The 14,658-nt window shown below is 42.4% G+C and overlaps 1 protein-coding gene across 1 annotated transcript in view; it reads right to left on the bottom strand.

The window, feature by feature from the left end:
* Positions 1-14,658, bottom strand: part of cadm1a (cell adhesion molecule 1a) — a gene marked incomplete at both ends in the record, with an annotated part of 848,087 nt that overhangs the window by 162,282 nt on the left and 671,147 nt on the right. Inside the window, 2 exons of the mRNA XM_083642420.1 lie at positions 5,157-5,294; positions 13,611-13,763. Coding sequence (XP_083498546.1) covers positions 5,157-5,294; positions 13,611-13,763 — 291 coding nt within the window. The remainder of the gene's footprint in view (positions 1-5,156; positions 5,295-13,610; positions 13,764-14,658) is intronic.

Raw genomic sequence — 14,658 nt, 5'->3', positions numbered from 1 at the left:
GTCCGCGCTGCTTGTAGTGGACCCACCGCTCGGTGCATGTTTGGAGAGTCATCTGCTGTTGTCTGTGGGGAAAAAAATGCAGTTTTGTGGGATATAAACAGCCTACAGTCTAGTTGCTGGAATCGCTTTGAGTCTGTACTTCAAACGGCTGGTGTGTGGTCTCGCAGTCTGGCCGAATCGTCTAGTGTGTGCGTTCAGGCGATTTTAATGTTAAAATCTGATGAAATTGTCCTTATGTCTGTGGTCTCTCATCATTTTAAAATCGGTTAAGATTTGAAAATCCTCTAGTGTGTAGGCAGCATAAGCTTAAATGCTGGAGATATCAGTGTTGGGGCATATGTTATTAAGTCTAAGCTTAAATGCTGGAGATATCAGTGTTGGGGCATATGTTATTAAGTCTAAGCTTAAATGCTGGAGATATCAGTGTTGGGGCATATGTTATTAAGTCTAAGCTTAAATGCTGGAGATATCAGTGTTGGGGCATATGTTATTAAGTCTAAGCTTAAATGCTGGAGATATCAGTGTTGGGGCATATGTTATTAAGTCTAAGCTTAAATGCTGGAGATATCAGTGTTGGGGCATATGTTATTAAGTCTAAGCTTAAATGCTGGAGATATCAGTGTTGGGGCATATGTTATTAAGTCTAAGCTTAAATGCTGGAGATATCAGTGTTGGGGCATATGTTATTAAGTCTAAGCTTAAATGTTGGAGATATCAGTGTTGGGGCATATGTTATTAAGTCTAAGCTTAAATGCTGGAGATATCAGTGTTGGGGCATATGTTATTAAGTCTAAGCTTAAATGCTGGAGATATCAGTGTTGGGGCATATGTTATTAAGTCTAAGCTTAAATGTTGGAGATATCAGTGTTGGGGCATATGTTATTAAGTCTAAGCTTAAATGCTGGAGATATCAGTGTTGGGGCATATGTTATTAAGTCTAAGCTTAAATGCTGGAGATATCAGTGTTGGGGCATATGTTATTAAGTCTAAGCTTAAATGCTGGAGATATCAGTGTTGGGGCATATGTTATTAAGTCTAAGCTTAAATGCTGGAGATATCAGTGTTGGGGCATACTGTATGTTATTAAATCGCCAAACATGCAAGGTGAGAGACAGTGACAGCCAGAGAGAGAGATAAGAGTAGGATAATGGGGCTGTGCATATTGGCAAGCATGACAATTGCAACCTTTAAATGATATTTAAGAGAGCCTGATTATCCCTTAAGGTAATGAAGTTAGATTCTGGGGACATTTAATTAGGAGGAATAAGTCTGCCAGGCAAAGAACCACAGCCAAAAACCATTTGAGTGATTTTGCCTTAGTGTGTGCACCCACTCAAATTGTGAGTCATTTGACAGCCATTTAAGACAGGCAAGTTCTGACAGAGCCATCAGTAAAATAGCCAATGGAAATTCATGACATTTTAATTTTAATAAAAAGTGAAAGAATGACGGCTTACAGTATGATGGCTTCCTTATAGTTCTACTTGCAATGACAGCTATGTTATCCCTTTAAACCAGGTCTATTCTGTATAGCTAAAAGCATAATGGCACACTCAAAGCCCAACGTTTCTGCTGTTTTCTGCTGTTTTTGACATGACATTTCAAGTAAGGGATGTGGGAACAAAATAAATGCAGCTTTCATTTGCGGTACTTGAGACAGTGTTCCGCTCATAAATGGCAATCCATCCCCGACAAGTGTGGGAAACTTTTTTCTTCTTCTGGTTTTCCCTCATTTTATCCACAATTACTTGGCCAATTGATCCCCATGCTGCCCTGGTTGCTGGGGGCCGAAGGGGGGTGGGGGGGGGGGGGGGGGGGGGGTGAGTTCACCTTCAGCTCAGATACACACTTAATGAGGCAGGCAATGTTGGAGGTTGACCAGATTGAAAAATGAAAATGCTATATTCAAATGTTTTTATATGGAGACACTCCATAACATCACTTTCACTAACATCATTTCCAGTCCTGTCACAAGCATGGCCGTAACTAGCTATGAGGACGGGGAGGTCCGGACCTCCCCTAATATTTCAGGGGGATTTTTTTTTTTTTTTTTTTTTTTTTTTTTTTTTTATAAAACAATCTGCATGGAAAAGCATGAAAAACACGGGATCGCTTTTATTTTGAAACGAAAGGCAGGTCAGGCAGGAAGTCATCTGACGCCGCGTCTGCGGTAACTTGATTCCGAGAGAGCACCAGCATGGTGGTGAGTGATGACTGTCTGTCTGCCTGGCGAGATAATTGAAGGTGAGCGAGCTGCGAGACAGTGAGCGAGTGAACGACAGACAGTGAGTGACACTGACAGATTTTTTAGCAACAACCAAGAAAGTAAGTGTCTAGTCTGTCTCTTAAGTAATGTTACCTGTGTGACACGTTGGGATGCTACTGGCTAATCATGCATGATGCCAATTGCCAAGCTCCCGAAGTCAGGTATGCAGGTGGCTATATGCATGGTTTCAGTTTCATGACCCAATAAGTAACAAAAAGAGGTGGTGTAAAGTTAAAAACAACATAATATATTTTATTTTATTTTTCAATCGTTCCTATCAGGAATAAATAAATGTCCCTCTGTATGTTTTTTTTATTATTGATGATGACTTTGTGTGTTGTGTACGACTTGGGTTGTGTACCTGTGTTTGTAGGTGTCATTTTGATATGAATTTGGCTAAAACAGTTTGTGTTTGTTAGTTACAATTATGTTGACAGGAGAGCTGAGCAGGTGGTGACATGAAAGAGAATATACTGAATAATGACATCACAACAGTATAATCCTATTGTTGATTTAAAATGATATATTACTCTAAATATGGCTAAAAAAGGGGGGAAAAAACCCTCAAATTTTTTTCGGCGCCACCGAATCCGCCTACCCTTGCTGGACCTCCCCTATTTCGGAACCCTGGTTACGGCCCTGGTCACAAGATCTCATCTAAATGAGATGTCGTGTAGCGTTAATAATGATCTCGGCACCACACTTGACAGTAACCAACACAGCAAACATTGCCTAGAGCTATTCAATAATGAACACTGGTGGAAGGGGGTGGGGTTTGTAGAAAGACTCTGATTAGACTACATTTCAACAGTCAATCATGTGTGAGGTTAACAGCTACTTTCAAACCAATCCCCGACCATAGCACATTACAGCCTTCTCAGATGTGCGTTAATGTGTTTCCGCGTAGAGGTCAGCCTGCTCAAGGCCTTCTAGCTTTTGATTAGGACCTTTGTGTTGAGCTCTAGACAAAGCTCAACGTGAGGGCCCTGAGGTGGAGCTGCCTGGCAAGAGGCCTGTTTACCCCCAGGCTCTGCATAGACTTCCAAAGCTGAGCTACCTTTGATGAAGGCATGAAAGTTGTCATGATGCCAATGGGCCCTGGCGACCACGGCGCATCCACATCACTTCAATGGAATGCATGCAAAGTCGCAGGAGAGCCCCAATTAAAAGACGGTGTCATTGATCATTAAGTGCTAAATAAAGAGAGCCGGCACATTATGAATGGAACTCCCCCAAATAGCAGACAGAACAGATGTTTTTCAAATGCACTTTTACAGAGAGAGGGAACCAGTAGAGGGAGGAGGGGGGTTCTCCCCAATTGTACTTGGCCAATTCCCTGTCCTGGTTGTTGCTCCACCCCCTCTGCCGATCTGGGGAGAGTTGTAGACTAGCACATGCTTCCTCCGATACATGTACAGTCACCAACCGCTTCTTTTCACCTGACAGCGAGGGGTTTCACCGGCAGGATGTAGCACGTGAGAGGATCACATTATTCCCCCCCAGTTCCCCTCCCCTCTGAACAGGCGCCCCGACCGACCAGAGGAGGAGGCAGTAGTGTAGCAACCAGGACTGTTAATCCATCTTCCCACCCGTAGACTTGGCCAATTGTGCCTGTATGGCCGCCAAACCGGGGGCTCGAACCTGTGACTCTCGCGTTGGTAGGCAGGGAATCTACTGCTGCACTACCCGGACGCCCCGGAGTGTTCTTTCTGATTAGAGATGACTAATCATGGCAGAATGCATCGGTTTGTTTTTTGTTAGTTTGAAACACATTCATCTTATTCTTTGTGAGGGACCAAGGATGAGCGATATTTGCAAAAAAAACTATAACTCATCTTCCGCACCATACTTTATACAAGGAGTGCCTTTTTGTGAGTTCATTCCCCGTTTTTTTCGTTATTTATGAGACACTTCCCAGCCATTGACGAGATTTTCCGGCAATCCCTGTTATACGACAGAGCAAGGGTTTTCAAAGTCTGAGACTGTGGGCCTCCCCCCAGACAAAGTTTGGAAAAAGAAGCCCCCCTCGCTCAATTCCTGGATGCCTATGGAATCATGATTATGTTATTTGATCCCCAAAGACACTCAATAATTGAGCCAAGATAGCCTGATATTTTACATACTTCAGACTACATCAAATACATAAAAAGGTCTGTCTGAAGGCATTTATTTGTTTCTGACTCTGGGAAAGTGGGAAACTGTCAAATTCCCCCAAACTACTGAATCTCTGAGCTCTCTCTTTAACCAAATCCACATACGGTAACTAATGTAATATTTCTTCACTTCCATTCACTGAGTGTCCCCTGAAACTGCTTGGAGCCACCCTGCGGAGGCCCGCCTCCCACTTTGAAAACCTCTGTGATAGAGGGCTCTGTTACGCGCCGTGTGAAACCGTACAGCACTGAGGAGTCAGGTGAACTGGCAGCACAAACCGTACAGCACTGAAGAGTCAGGTGAACTGGCAGCACTGAGGAGTCAGGTGAACTGGCAGCACTCTCATCTGATGGTGATGACGGCAGAGCAGCCTCTCAATAATTTCACACGGACATTAGATTCGGTTCAGGATCTTTGCAAATGACTGTCTTTTACAAAAATGCCATTTTCTCAGTTTATTGTCCAAAAATTTTCTGATGAAATGGAATGTTTTTGATGAAAACAACCAACATTCACGAACGAATTAAAAAAAAAAAAAAAAAATCTAAAAATAGAGGCTCTGTTCTTCCTTTTGATATATTCACTGTTTAAATTTTCGTAGAACAAGATGAATGAAAATTATCGAAAACTCTGGCGTTGGCTGTCAACTTAAAGAAAATGGTGGGGAAAGAGTTAAAGAGAGAAAATGTGGTGATTCATGATGGTGATCTTCACTTTATCTGTGGACGCAACCTACCCGGAAGCTCTTTCTCTCCCTTCATCCATCTGATGTTGGCGGCGGGCTTGCTGCCGATGGCGCTGCAGGTCATCTCTGTCTCGTTGCCCTCGCTCAGGATCTCATCCCGGGCCTCAATGATGGGGTTACCTGGAGGAACTACAAGAGGACACACAGACAAAGCCATGTAAACAGCCAGGAAAATAACACCTATACACCCTCAGGACGTCACAGGTCCATGTTGGAGGTGGACAACACCTTTGATGTACAAGAGAGGCATTTTAATTAATTGTATTTATTTATTTATTTATTTATTTATTTATTTATTTATTTATTTATTTATTTATTAGGTTTATACCGGTAAACCATTATTCATTTTGCTTGATTACATTAGAATAGAATAGAATAGAATAGAATAGAATAGAATAGAATAGAATAATAAAGTTGACGTGTGTGTGTACATGTATTTTTAATGCACGCCCACACCCCAGGTCGGATTGGGCTGAAAATTGCATGGTGGTGGTTTATGACCCGGGGAAGGTCATGGGCAGGTTGTACAGTCCTGGAAACACCTGGAAAATCCTGGAAACCACCTGGACACCGGCACCATTTCCGGGCAAGCAAGAACAGAATAGAATAGAACTTTATTTGCCATTTCAACACATGGTTGATTGGAAATTGTCTTGGTGCAGAATTGCTCACATTGAATCAAGATAGAATCACAGGAGACATAGATGCAGAGAGTTCCATACATACGAATCAAGGAAGTAATAAAAAGGATAGTAGCGACATTTTAAAAACAGTTCATGGGGCCTGTTAAAAAAGCAGAGTGCCACAGTGCCACAGGGAGCTAAAAGTGCTTGGTTAAAAGTGCTTAAAAAGTATTAAAAAGAAAGTGCTAAACTATTTTTTAAGTGCTTTTGGTCATAAAGTGCAAAAAGACTAGCTGGTGTTAACCCTTCTAGCGCAAAGTGCCTGTGCTCTTGGGCTAGAGTTGAGGTGTCGGACAGCCTCAGGATATGTACTGTTTTTAAAACAAGATGTCCTACACTTTATGCTCTGGAGCCTCCTACCAGAGGGGAGGGGCTTGAAGAAGGAGTAAGCAGGGTGCGAGAGATCTCCCATCACATTCTCCCCTTTTCGCTTGATGCGTGTGGCGTACAGGGAGGCCACAGAAGGAAGGTCGCAGCCGATGATCTTTGATGCCGTGCGCACTATTCTCTCTAGCCGAGCCTTATCGTGCTCGCTTGTGCCACACAGACACTGAGAAAGTGAGGACACTCTCAACAGTGGCTCTATAAAAGCTGAGCTTCCCCTCCTTGGTCACTCCAAACTTCCTGAGCTGTCGCAGTGAGTGGAGCCTCTGGTGGGCCTTGCTAATAATGCAGTTTTCACATATGGTTGTGCCAAGAAATTTAAAACTGTTCACTCCCGCCACCTGCTGGCCATTGATGAGCAGAGGAGGGTGAACTGCTTCACCCGGAAATCTGCAATCACTTCTTTTGTTTTTGAAGTGTTTAGGTGCAGGTCGTTTTCTTTACACCAGTCGACAAGCCTGTGTACTTCAGCTCTGTAGGCTGATTAATCGTCGTTCTTGATTAGATCCACTACTGTTGTGTCGTCAGCGTATTTAAAGAAATGGACAGAGTCGGAGTGGGAGACACAGTCGTGCAGTTGTATTGCTTTGTGCATATTTTAACCTGTGCAACGCCAGGTGCATTGCTAGTGCATATATATAATAATACTACAGTACACTGGGTTACATATCTATGGGAAGACCTTCATCTGAACTCATTTATGTAACATTTTGATCAGAGTCCACATAAGCATGCATGCATATCTTGCAGTGGGATTTTGAATTTATGACTTATCGATCTTATCTTATCCTTATCTACAGTGAGCGCTCTGTCTAGTGGAATCCAATGGTGAGTAGGGGAAATGCAAGTCTTTGTCCTGCTGACTTGATCACTTTCTGCGAGTGTTGGGTGTTTTACACATCACATGAAAAGTATCAAGGTACTGTTTACAAATACTATTATAAATACATGTACGGTAGATTTGGAGCGAATTGTCGAATTTCGTTTTCACAAGGCTTTGTCCGATTGGATTCCGGTCTGGAGTTGACATCAGGTTTTTGTCAGACTCTGAACACTGGAAACTTTTTTTTTTTTACGTCAGTGTCTGTCTAGCAGAATGGTTCTCAAACATTTTGGCTCATGACCCCTTAAGCAATACCAGAGCAGTTCAACCAAAGAATGATTTTCAGTCCATGTGATTAATTATCCGAGGAGGCCTAGAGGCTGAAATTACTCAGTATTCACAAGAAGAAGAAGAAAAAGGAAATAGGGGGGGAAATTGAAATTAAAGAAAAATCTTTAAAAAAAGAAGAAGAAAAACATTATAATACTGTTTGTATAATAGATCCCCCCATGCCATAAATGATCTCAAAAGCCCTTGTTATTTTGAGGTGTCCATAAAATAAAATTAATAATTAAATCTTGTGCTTATGTTTTCCTTAAAATGTTTCACCTCAAGGAGAGGATTTAAGGGTGTTTTGTGCAACCAATTTTATTTTATGGACACCTTAAAGTCGAGCTGAACCCAAAAATGACTTTTCTTTTCTTTTAGTTCAAATACCTGGGTATGCAGTGCACCTATTTAATAATGTATGCCAAAAAAATCACAAAAATATAATTTCTTTAGTTTTTCACACTTTTTCACATCAAAAGTTAATTTTTCAAGATTTCATTCATAACAGTAATCTACAGTTTGCTGACATCACCAAATTTCTACCCCATTTCAACCAATCATATCACCACATGGCAGCTGTCAATCAAATCTTCATTTCAGGATAATTTTCTCTTCCAAATGAAGGAGAAAATGCCGCCTAGTGCCTGTCATCTGACAGAATTTCTAACCCATAAACTAACTACTAACTTAGCCATTTGTATGGAACATACTAAATAAATCAAATGGTAATGTCTGAGAATGCAAAGAAATGTAACTGGCTCGTTAAAACTCGCATTCCAGGAATATTGTATTTACTGCAATAGCGATAATGGCGCACGCCTGAGAGCCTGGTTGTCAGGGGTCGCCCCTCGGAGATTCCAGGTGGGCGGGCAGCACCCATGCATCGGATTGTCCGCTCTTCCACACAGAAGCAGCTGGCTGCCTGGTACTCGGCGGATCCCACTCGCGTAGCACAACAACACGCTGAATCCCACTCGATTTGGGGATGGAACACGCCAGGATTGGCCAATGCCAAAGCCAGTCCCCCGGATTGTCAAATCAAATCATCGACATGCTACTATGACCCGCCTCTCAACCTGTCATCTCAGACAAGTTATGTTTTCAGTCTGAAACGGACTCCGACCCATGCGCCACTACGGGTTCAGTTCGACTTTAAATCGGACTCTAAGGAAAATCTTAACTTAAGGTGCTTTGTGCAACCGGGCCCTGTCTCCTGATCTCTTTCAATCAGCCTTATGTTACTACCCTGAACCAGCCTGAGGGGCTAATTAGGGGCTCATCCAGGACAAAACTAATATTTCCAGTGCTTACATAACTGGTTGTGGGATTTGATGAGCTCATGTTCAGTGTAATTAGATGTGGAGTTTCATGGCAGTGAGTCTGTTAGTCCAGGGTCGTCCAGGGTAGTCCAGGGTGTATTATATAGGTGAAGCTGTAATCAATCATTGCATGGTGGAGTGAAAGACCCATATCTCTATTGTATGATCCAAATTGGATTTCAGCATTAAGCCTTTTCTTTAATTCTCTTGGTCTTGTGTAGATATTTACATCTGTCATGATCTATTCCTATGTTTCTATTGTGTGCTGCTGCTATGTTAAATTTTAATCTGATGTAGTCTCCTGTGCTGCTCATTATAATTCTAATGTTGCTTATTGCTTATAGTGAGAGCTTTCTGGATATGAATCCTTGATACATTCTTTAGGGTCATCCTTTCAAAAATAGAGACGCCTATTTAGACCTAGCCAGTTTTAGCGTATGACGGCCTTTTGGCCTGATATTTTGTCTTTTCTGTGCTCTAGGGGTCTGATCTATATTTATTGTAATAAAGCTGTATATATTTGATGTTTGTATAAACATGTTTTTGTATTGTCAAATTGTATTTTCTACTGTAACTTCTTCCGGGATCATGTGACATGTCACATGACCGGGCCACGGGTATTTAAACATGGCGTCTGTCTATGTATCTTCATGTCTGAGGAAGAGCGTGTGCGCTCGAAACATCACTGTCTTGTTGCTGGATGGCTAATTAAAAGGTAAACGGGAGCTCAGTATGCGGACCTTCTTTCTTCTTTTACATTTTACTGTTTTTGGTTCCTGCACCTGCTTTATTGTGTTGGATGTGCGTGACTGCCTCTTTACTATTATGATCCAATTTGGCAACATCACGATTAAATCAAACATGTTAAATTTTTGTTTAATATTCTCTGCTTCTGTTCTTTTACCGTCTCACATTCCATTGGTTGGTGTAACTCCTGCCTTCTCATTGGTCAGTGGATGAGCAGTTCCTGCAGCCAATCATGGGCCAGTCCGGGACGGGAGTATATAAGAGCTGGCAAATCTGACTTCTGATGGCCACTCGCTAACTAACCTGCATTTGGTGTATTGTGTGGGCGACTTGTTGGACTGATTTATTATGTTAATTGCCAGGCAGGTTGAATGTTGATGTCTGTCAGCTGTGTAACTGTAGGGGTGAGCTCCTGTTTTCTTTAATGCCTTCTTGCCCTCCTGTTTTGGGCTGATGTGGGCGCTAGCACTGCCATTGCTATGTTCTCTTTTGTTAGGCTGAGTGGTCTGTGTCATTTCTAGGGAGACATGGTGTGGTGGTTATTTTGGCCTTGGTTCACCCTGAAGCTGTTGAACAAGCTTCCCTTTGGGCAATAAACCCTTTCTTTTGTTTGTCAACCAGCCTTATGTCATTACGTTACTCCCCTCATCCCCTGGCCCTGCCTGGGGTCATAACACATAGGCCTACCAATATAATTGACTCCCCTCATCCCCTGGCCCTGCCTGGGGTCATAACACATAGGCCTACCAATATAATTTACTCCCCTCATCCCCTGGCCCTGCCTGGGGTCGTAACACATAGGCTTATCAATATAATTTACTCCCCTCATCCCCTGGCCCTGCCTGGGGTCGTAACACATAGGCTTACCAATATAATTTACTCCCCTCATCCCCTGGCCCTGCCTGGGGCCGTAACACATAGGCTTATCAATATAATTTACTCCCCTCATCCCCTGGCCCTGCCTGGGGTCATAACACGTAGGCCTATCAATATGATTTTGCTTCCATTGTAAGCTTCACAGTTCGCAACAGCTTTTATCAGATCGACCCAAGGAATCAACGTCTCCGATGCTTGAATAATGGCTTGATTTGTTTCTGTTTATTTTCTGTGAATGCTGCCCAATTTGTGCTTGCTAGCTACATGTAGCTATATTAACTCATCCAAACAATGTAACATCATGAAAGGCAATACGAAGGCAATGGAAAATACAGGATCTATCATGTCAGCAATTGGCAGCTGCATGAGACCATGACTAAGATGCAATTGGAGCATGTGAATGCATGGTTAGCAGTGTTGGGCAAGTTACTCAGGAAGTGTAATTAGTTACTTATTACTGATTACACCTTTAAAAAGTAATACAATTACTTTACTTATTACTTGGTATCAAAAGTAATTAGTTACGTTACTCGTTACTTTACGATATTACTTTTGCTACCTGCCTTTCCGTAAAAGTGACATACACAGGGCTTAAAATTCACTTTGCAGACTAGGGGGGAATTCCCCCCTTATGTTCTTCAGATGGGGGGATTTATAGATTTTGGGGGGGATCTATAGACTTTGGGGGGGATTTTTTCAGGCGATACTATAATGACAAATACCTGCTTCTCTTGTCCAATAAGCGAGAATACTGTAATTTCACATGTTTGTTAAATTACTATGGCTTTTGTCGTGTTTCTTCTGCAGACTAAGCCATAGGCTTTTGGTTCTATGAAAGTCTTTATTTTTTGTATTGAGTGATACACTCTACTAAAACACTAATATCATATTATATCATAAGTGTTCTTTGTTTTGTGTTCACAATAGTGATGTCAGTTTGATTTGGTTAGGTTAGATCTATGGAATATTAAATCATCCATCTTTGCTCACTACATCTGCCGTACACCGGGGCAGAGGGTGTGCCTAATATGATATGGCATAAGTGTTGTCTTATAAGGCTGCTCTTATGACTTCTAGATGTTCTATTCTTTGTCTTACCCACTTACATGTAGTGATAATATGCACATTACTGATGATTATTTATCAAAAAGAAAGCACCAATAGTCATCCCATTCATTCGCTGCCAGCCAAGTCGACTAGTTTCTCACGCAGTGTTTGTTCAGCCGTTTGTACACACGTCTTTGCAGCCAACATTTCCTCAAAGGTAAGCTCAAGTAACGTTACAATAATGATTAAAATACCCCGTTAACGTTACTTGAGCTTACCTTTGATGAAATGTTGGCTGCAAAGACGTGTGTACTTTGATGGTAGCCATTTGCCCTCCCCAGCGACTGAACCACGTCTAATCGCACAAATCCACAACCTCCTCCTGTCTGAGTTTTCTTTCTCCGATGGCATTCTGTAAAAGCACAAGCCAGGCGAAAATGCCGGATACCTGTTGTGCTATCGGTTGCACTAACCGACGAGGAGACACGCCTGGCTTGTGCTTTTACAGAATGCCGTCGGAGAAAGAAAACTCACACACACACACCCACACCCACACCAGTCCCCTTACGAGGGAACTGCTTTTTACTGGCAGAGCTGTGCTGCGCGTTTCCAATATGAAGCAGACACTGGAGTCACGGTGCAAAGTGAATCGATTCACCGTGTCAGTATGTCACTAATGAAACAGAGCTGTGCTGCGTTTAAATATTCCTGACTGGAAACTGGAGGAAAAAAGAACGCTTTTTGATGCAGCTGCGTCTGGTCAGTGTTCACACCCCCCAATCACCATCAACGGCACAGTGGTGGAAAGGGTGGACAGCTTCAAGTACCTGGGAGTCAACATCCACCAGGACCTGACCTGGGCCGGCCACACCGCCACTGTTGTCAAAAAGGCCCAACAGCGAATACACGGACTCAGGCGCCTGAAGAAGTTTGGGCTAAGGAAAGAAATCCTCAGGGACTTCTACAGAGGCACCATTGAAAGCCTGCTGACTGGCTGCTTCACCGCCTGGTACGGGAACTGTACCACCATGGACCGCAGGGCGCTACGGAGGGTGAGGCGCGCGGCCCAGCACGTAACAGGAGACGAGTTGCCAGAACTGCACGAACTGTATAACCAGCGGTGCCTCAGGAGGTCCCTGAAGATCATCAAAGACACAAACCATCCCCACAACAGCCTGTTCTCCCTGCTACCCTCAGGGAGGAGATACAGGGTTCCAAAAGCACGCACAAATCGCTTGAGGAACAGTTTCTTCCCGCAGGCCACGAGACTCCTTAACATACACAAATAGTGTAGTAGTCGTACCGTACCGTACTGCAGCTGCTACCATTATGTATGCCTAATGTTTAATTGTATGTCTAACAAGGTACATGCTATTTGCACCTGTATGTCAATTACGTCGAATTTAAAATGTCTGAACACGTCTAACGTATGCACAATGCCTAATGTTTAATTGTATGTTTAATAGGGTACATGCTATTTGCACTGTATGTCAAATACGTCGAATTAAAATGTCCGAACACGTCTAACGTATGCACATGACATGTGCACCTATGTGCAATGAATATGCCACTGACTTGTCTTATCGCTATTCTGCCTCATTGCCTATTGCTGCTTAGTATTGCTTATTGATGCCTATTTCTTATTGCCTATTGCTCATTGCTTGTTGCCTATTTGTACTATGTCGTAAACGGAGTCCACAGCACAAGAATTTCACACGTGATACTTGTACCATGGAGTGACAATAAAAAATCTTGAATCTTGAATCTTGAATCTTCAGCGCCATTGTTGTTTTGAGTTTTGACCGCCAGAAGGGGCGTTCCTTGTACTTACGTAACGCCCCTTGAAAGCTATGAATATTGTCGCAATATCTATATTGAGGTAATTGGTCAAAAATATTGTGATTTTGATTTTGTCCATATCGCCCAGTCCTAGTAAGAAGAAAATAATTCTACAGGGAAACACTGATTTGTTGGGGTTTTGTTGGCAACATGGTCAAATTGAAATTTTTTAAATATTGGCTCAGAATATCAGGTTCAAAAGCCTTAAGCCTATGTTGGTCCAACCTACTACAAGTGATACATTCTACACATAGTTTGTTTGTTTTTTAAGCAGAGCAATATTAGAACATGAGTGTGTGCGTGTGTGCATGCGTGTGTGTGGATGGATGTGTGTGTGTGTGTGTGTGTGTGTGTGTGTGTGTGTGTGTGTGTGTGTGTGTGTGTGTGATTGGCATACTCAGCACAGTGATGTCAGCGTAGGCCTCCTGCGGGGGGTCTGTGTAGAGCTGGCAGACGTATCGCCCCTCGTCTGACAGCGAGACGTTAGACAGCGCTACCCGCAGCTCGTTGTCTGAGAAGTTCACGAGCTGAAACCGAGCATCCTTCAGAGCTGAGGAAGGAAAACACAGAGGGATGACATTACTTTTTATGTTTATATACTTATGTTTGTAGATAACACATATTTCATATTCAGTAATCCATTTTGGAAATGAGAAATCATTGCTGGCAATTATATATATATATATACATATATATATATATACATATATATATATACATATATACATACATACATACAGGTATGTATATATATATATATAGAAAAACATATATATATATAGAAAAGAGGTCGGCGGCCGTGTTTGGAAAGTAGTGCCGGCTACCTCTTTTCCTTCCAAAAAGACCGATTATATGCATTTTGGATTAATATTTCATCGTGTGGTGAGTACCCGAAGCACAACATGTATTTTGGCACCGTGAGATGTGCCGGTAAGGCATGGTGTATCTTGGTTATGTGAGGGAGATGTGGCAAATAAGCTAAACTCCCCAAAAAGTGGATATCCCTTTAACTGACACAAACAGAAACAGAAATGTACATTGCAGCAAACATACACGCTTATAAAATACCTGTACTGTAGATAATGAACAGATTCAACCCCACCCTCGCTTGTCCTTTAGTTGCCCCATAGAGAAATGGAGGATAAATCCATAAATCCAATGTCTCCCCCTCCTACATGGCCATTTTCATCTTGTCTAACCTTGTTTGCCCACCTACCTAAGCACACACTATCAGTTGTAGATAGTGTGTGCTTGTGTGTAGCTCTTTGCTCACTGCGCTCTCTCAGTCGACCTGTGTGCATTTCTCCTGTGAGTCACCCTTTTTTCACTAATGTAAAGAGTGACACATGGGGTGATTAGATGAGAGGAAAACATGATGCGAGAGGCTGCCAGTGAGAAGCCAGTATGCTAATGATCAGGATTGATTTTGCACATCATTAAATGCG

The sequence above is a fragment of the Poromitra crassiceps genome, assembly GCF_964638095.1.
Source record: "Poromitra crassiceps genome assembly, chromosome: 1".
NCBI lineage: Eukaryota > Metazoa > Chordata > Actinopteri > Beryciformes > Melamphaidae > Poromitra > Poromitra crassiceps.
This window is presented reverse-complemented; position numbering and strand designations above follow the sequence as displayed.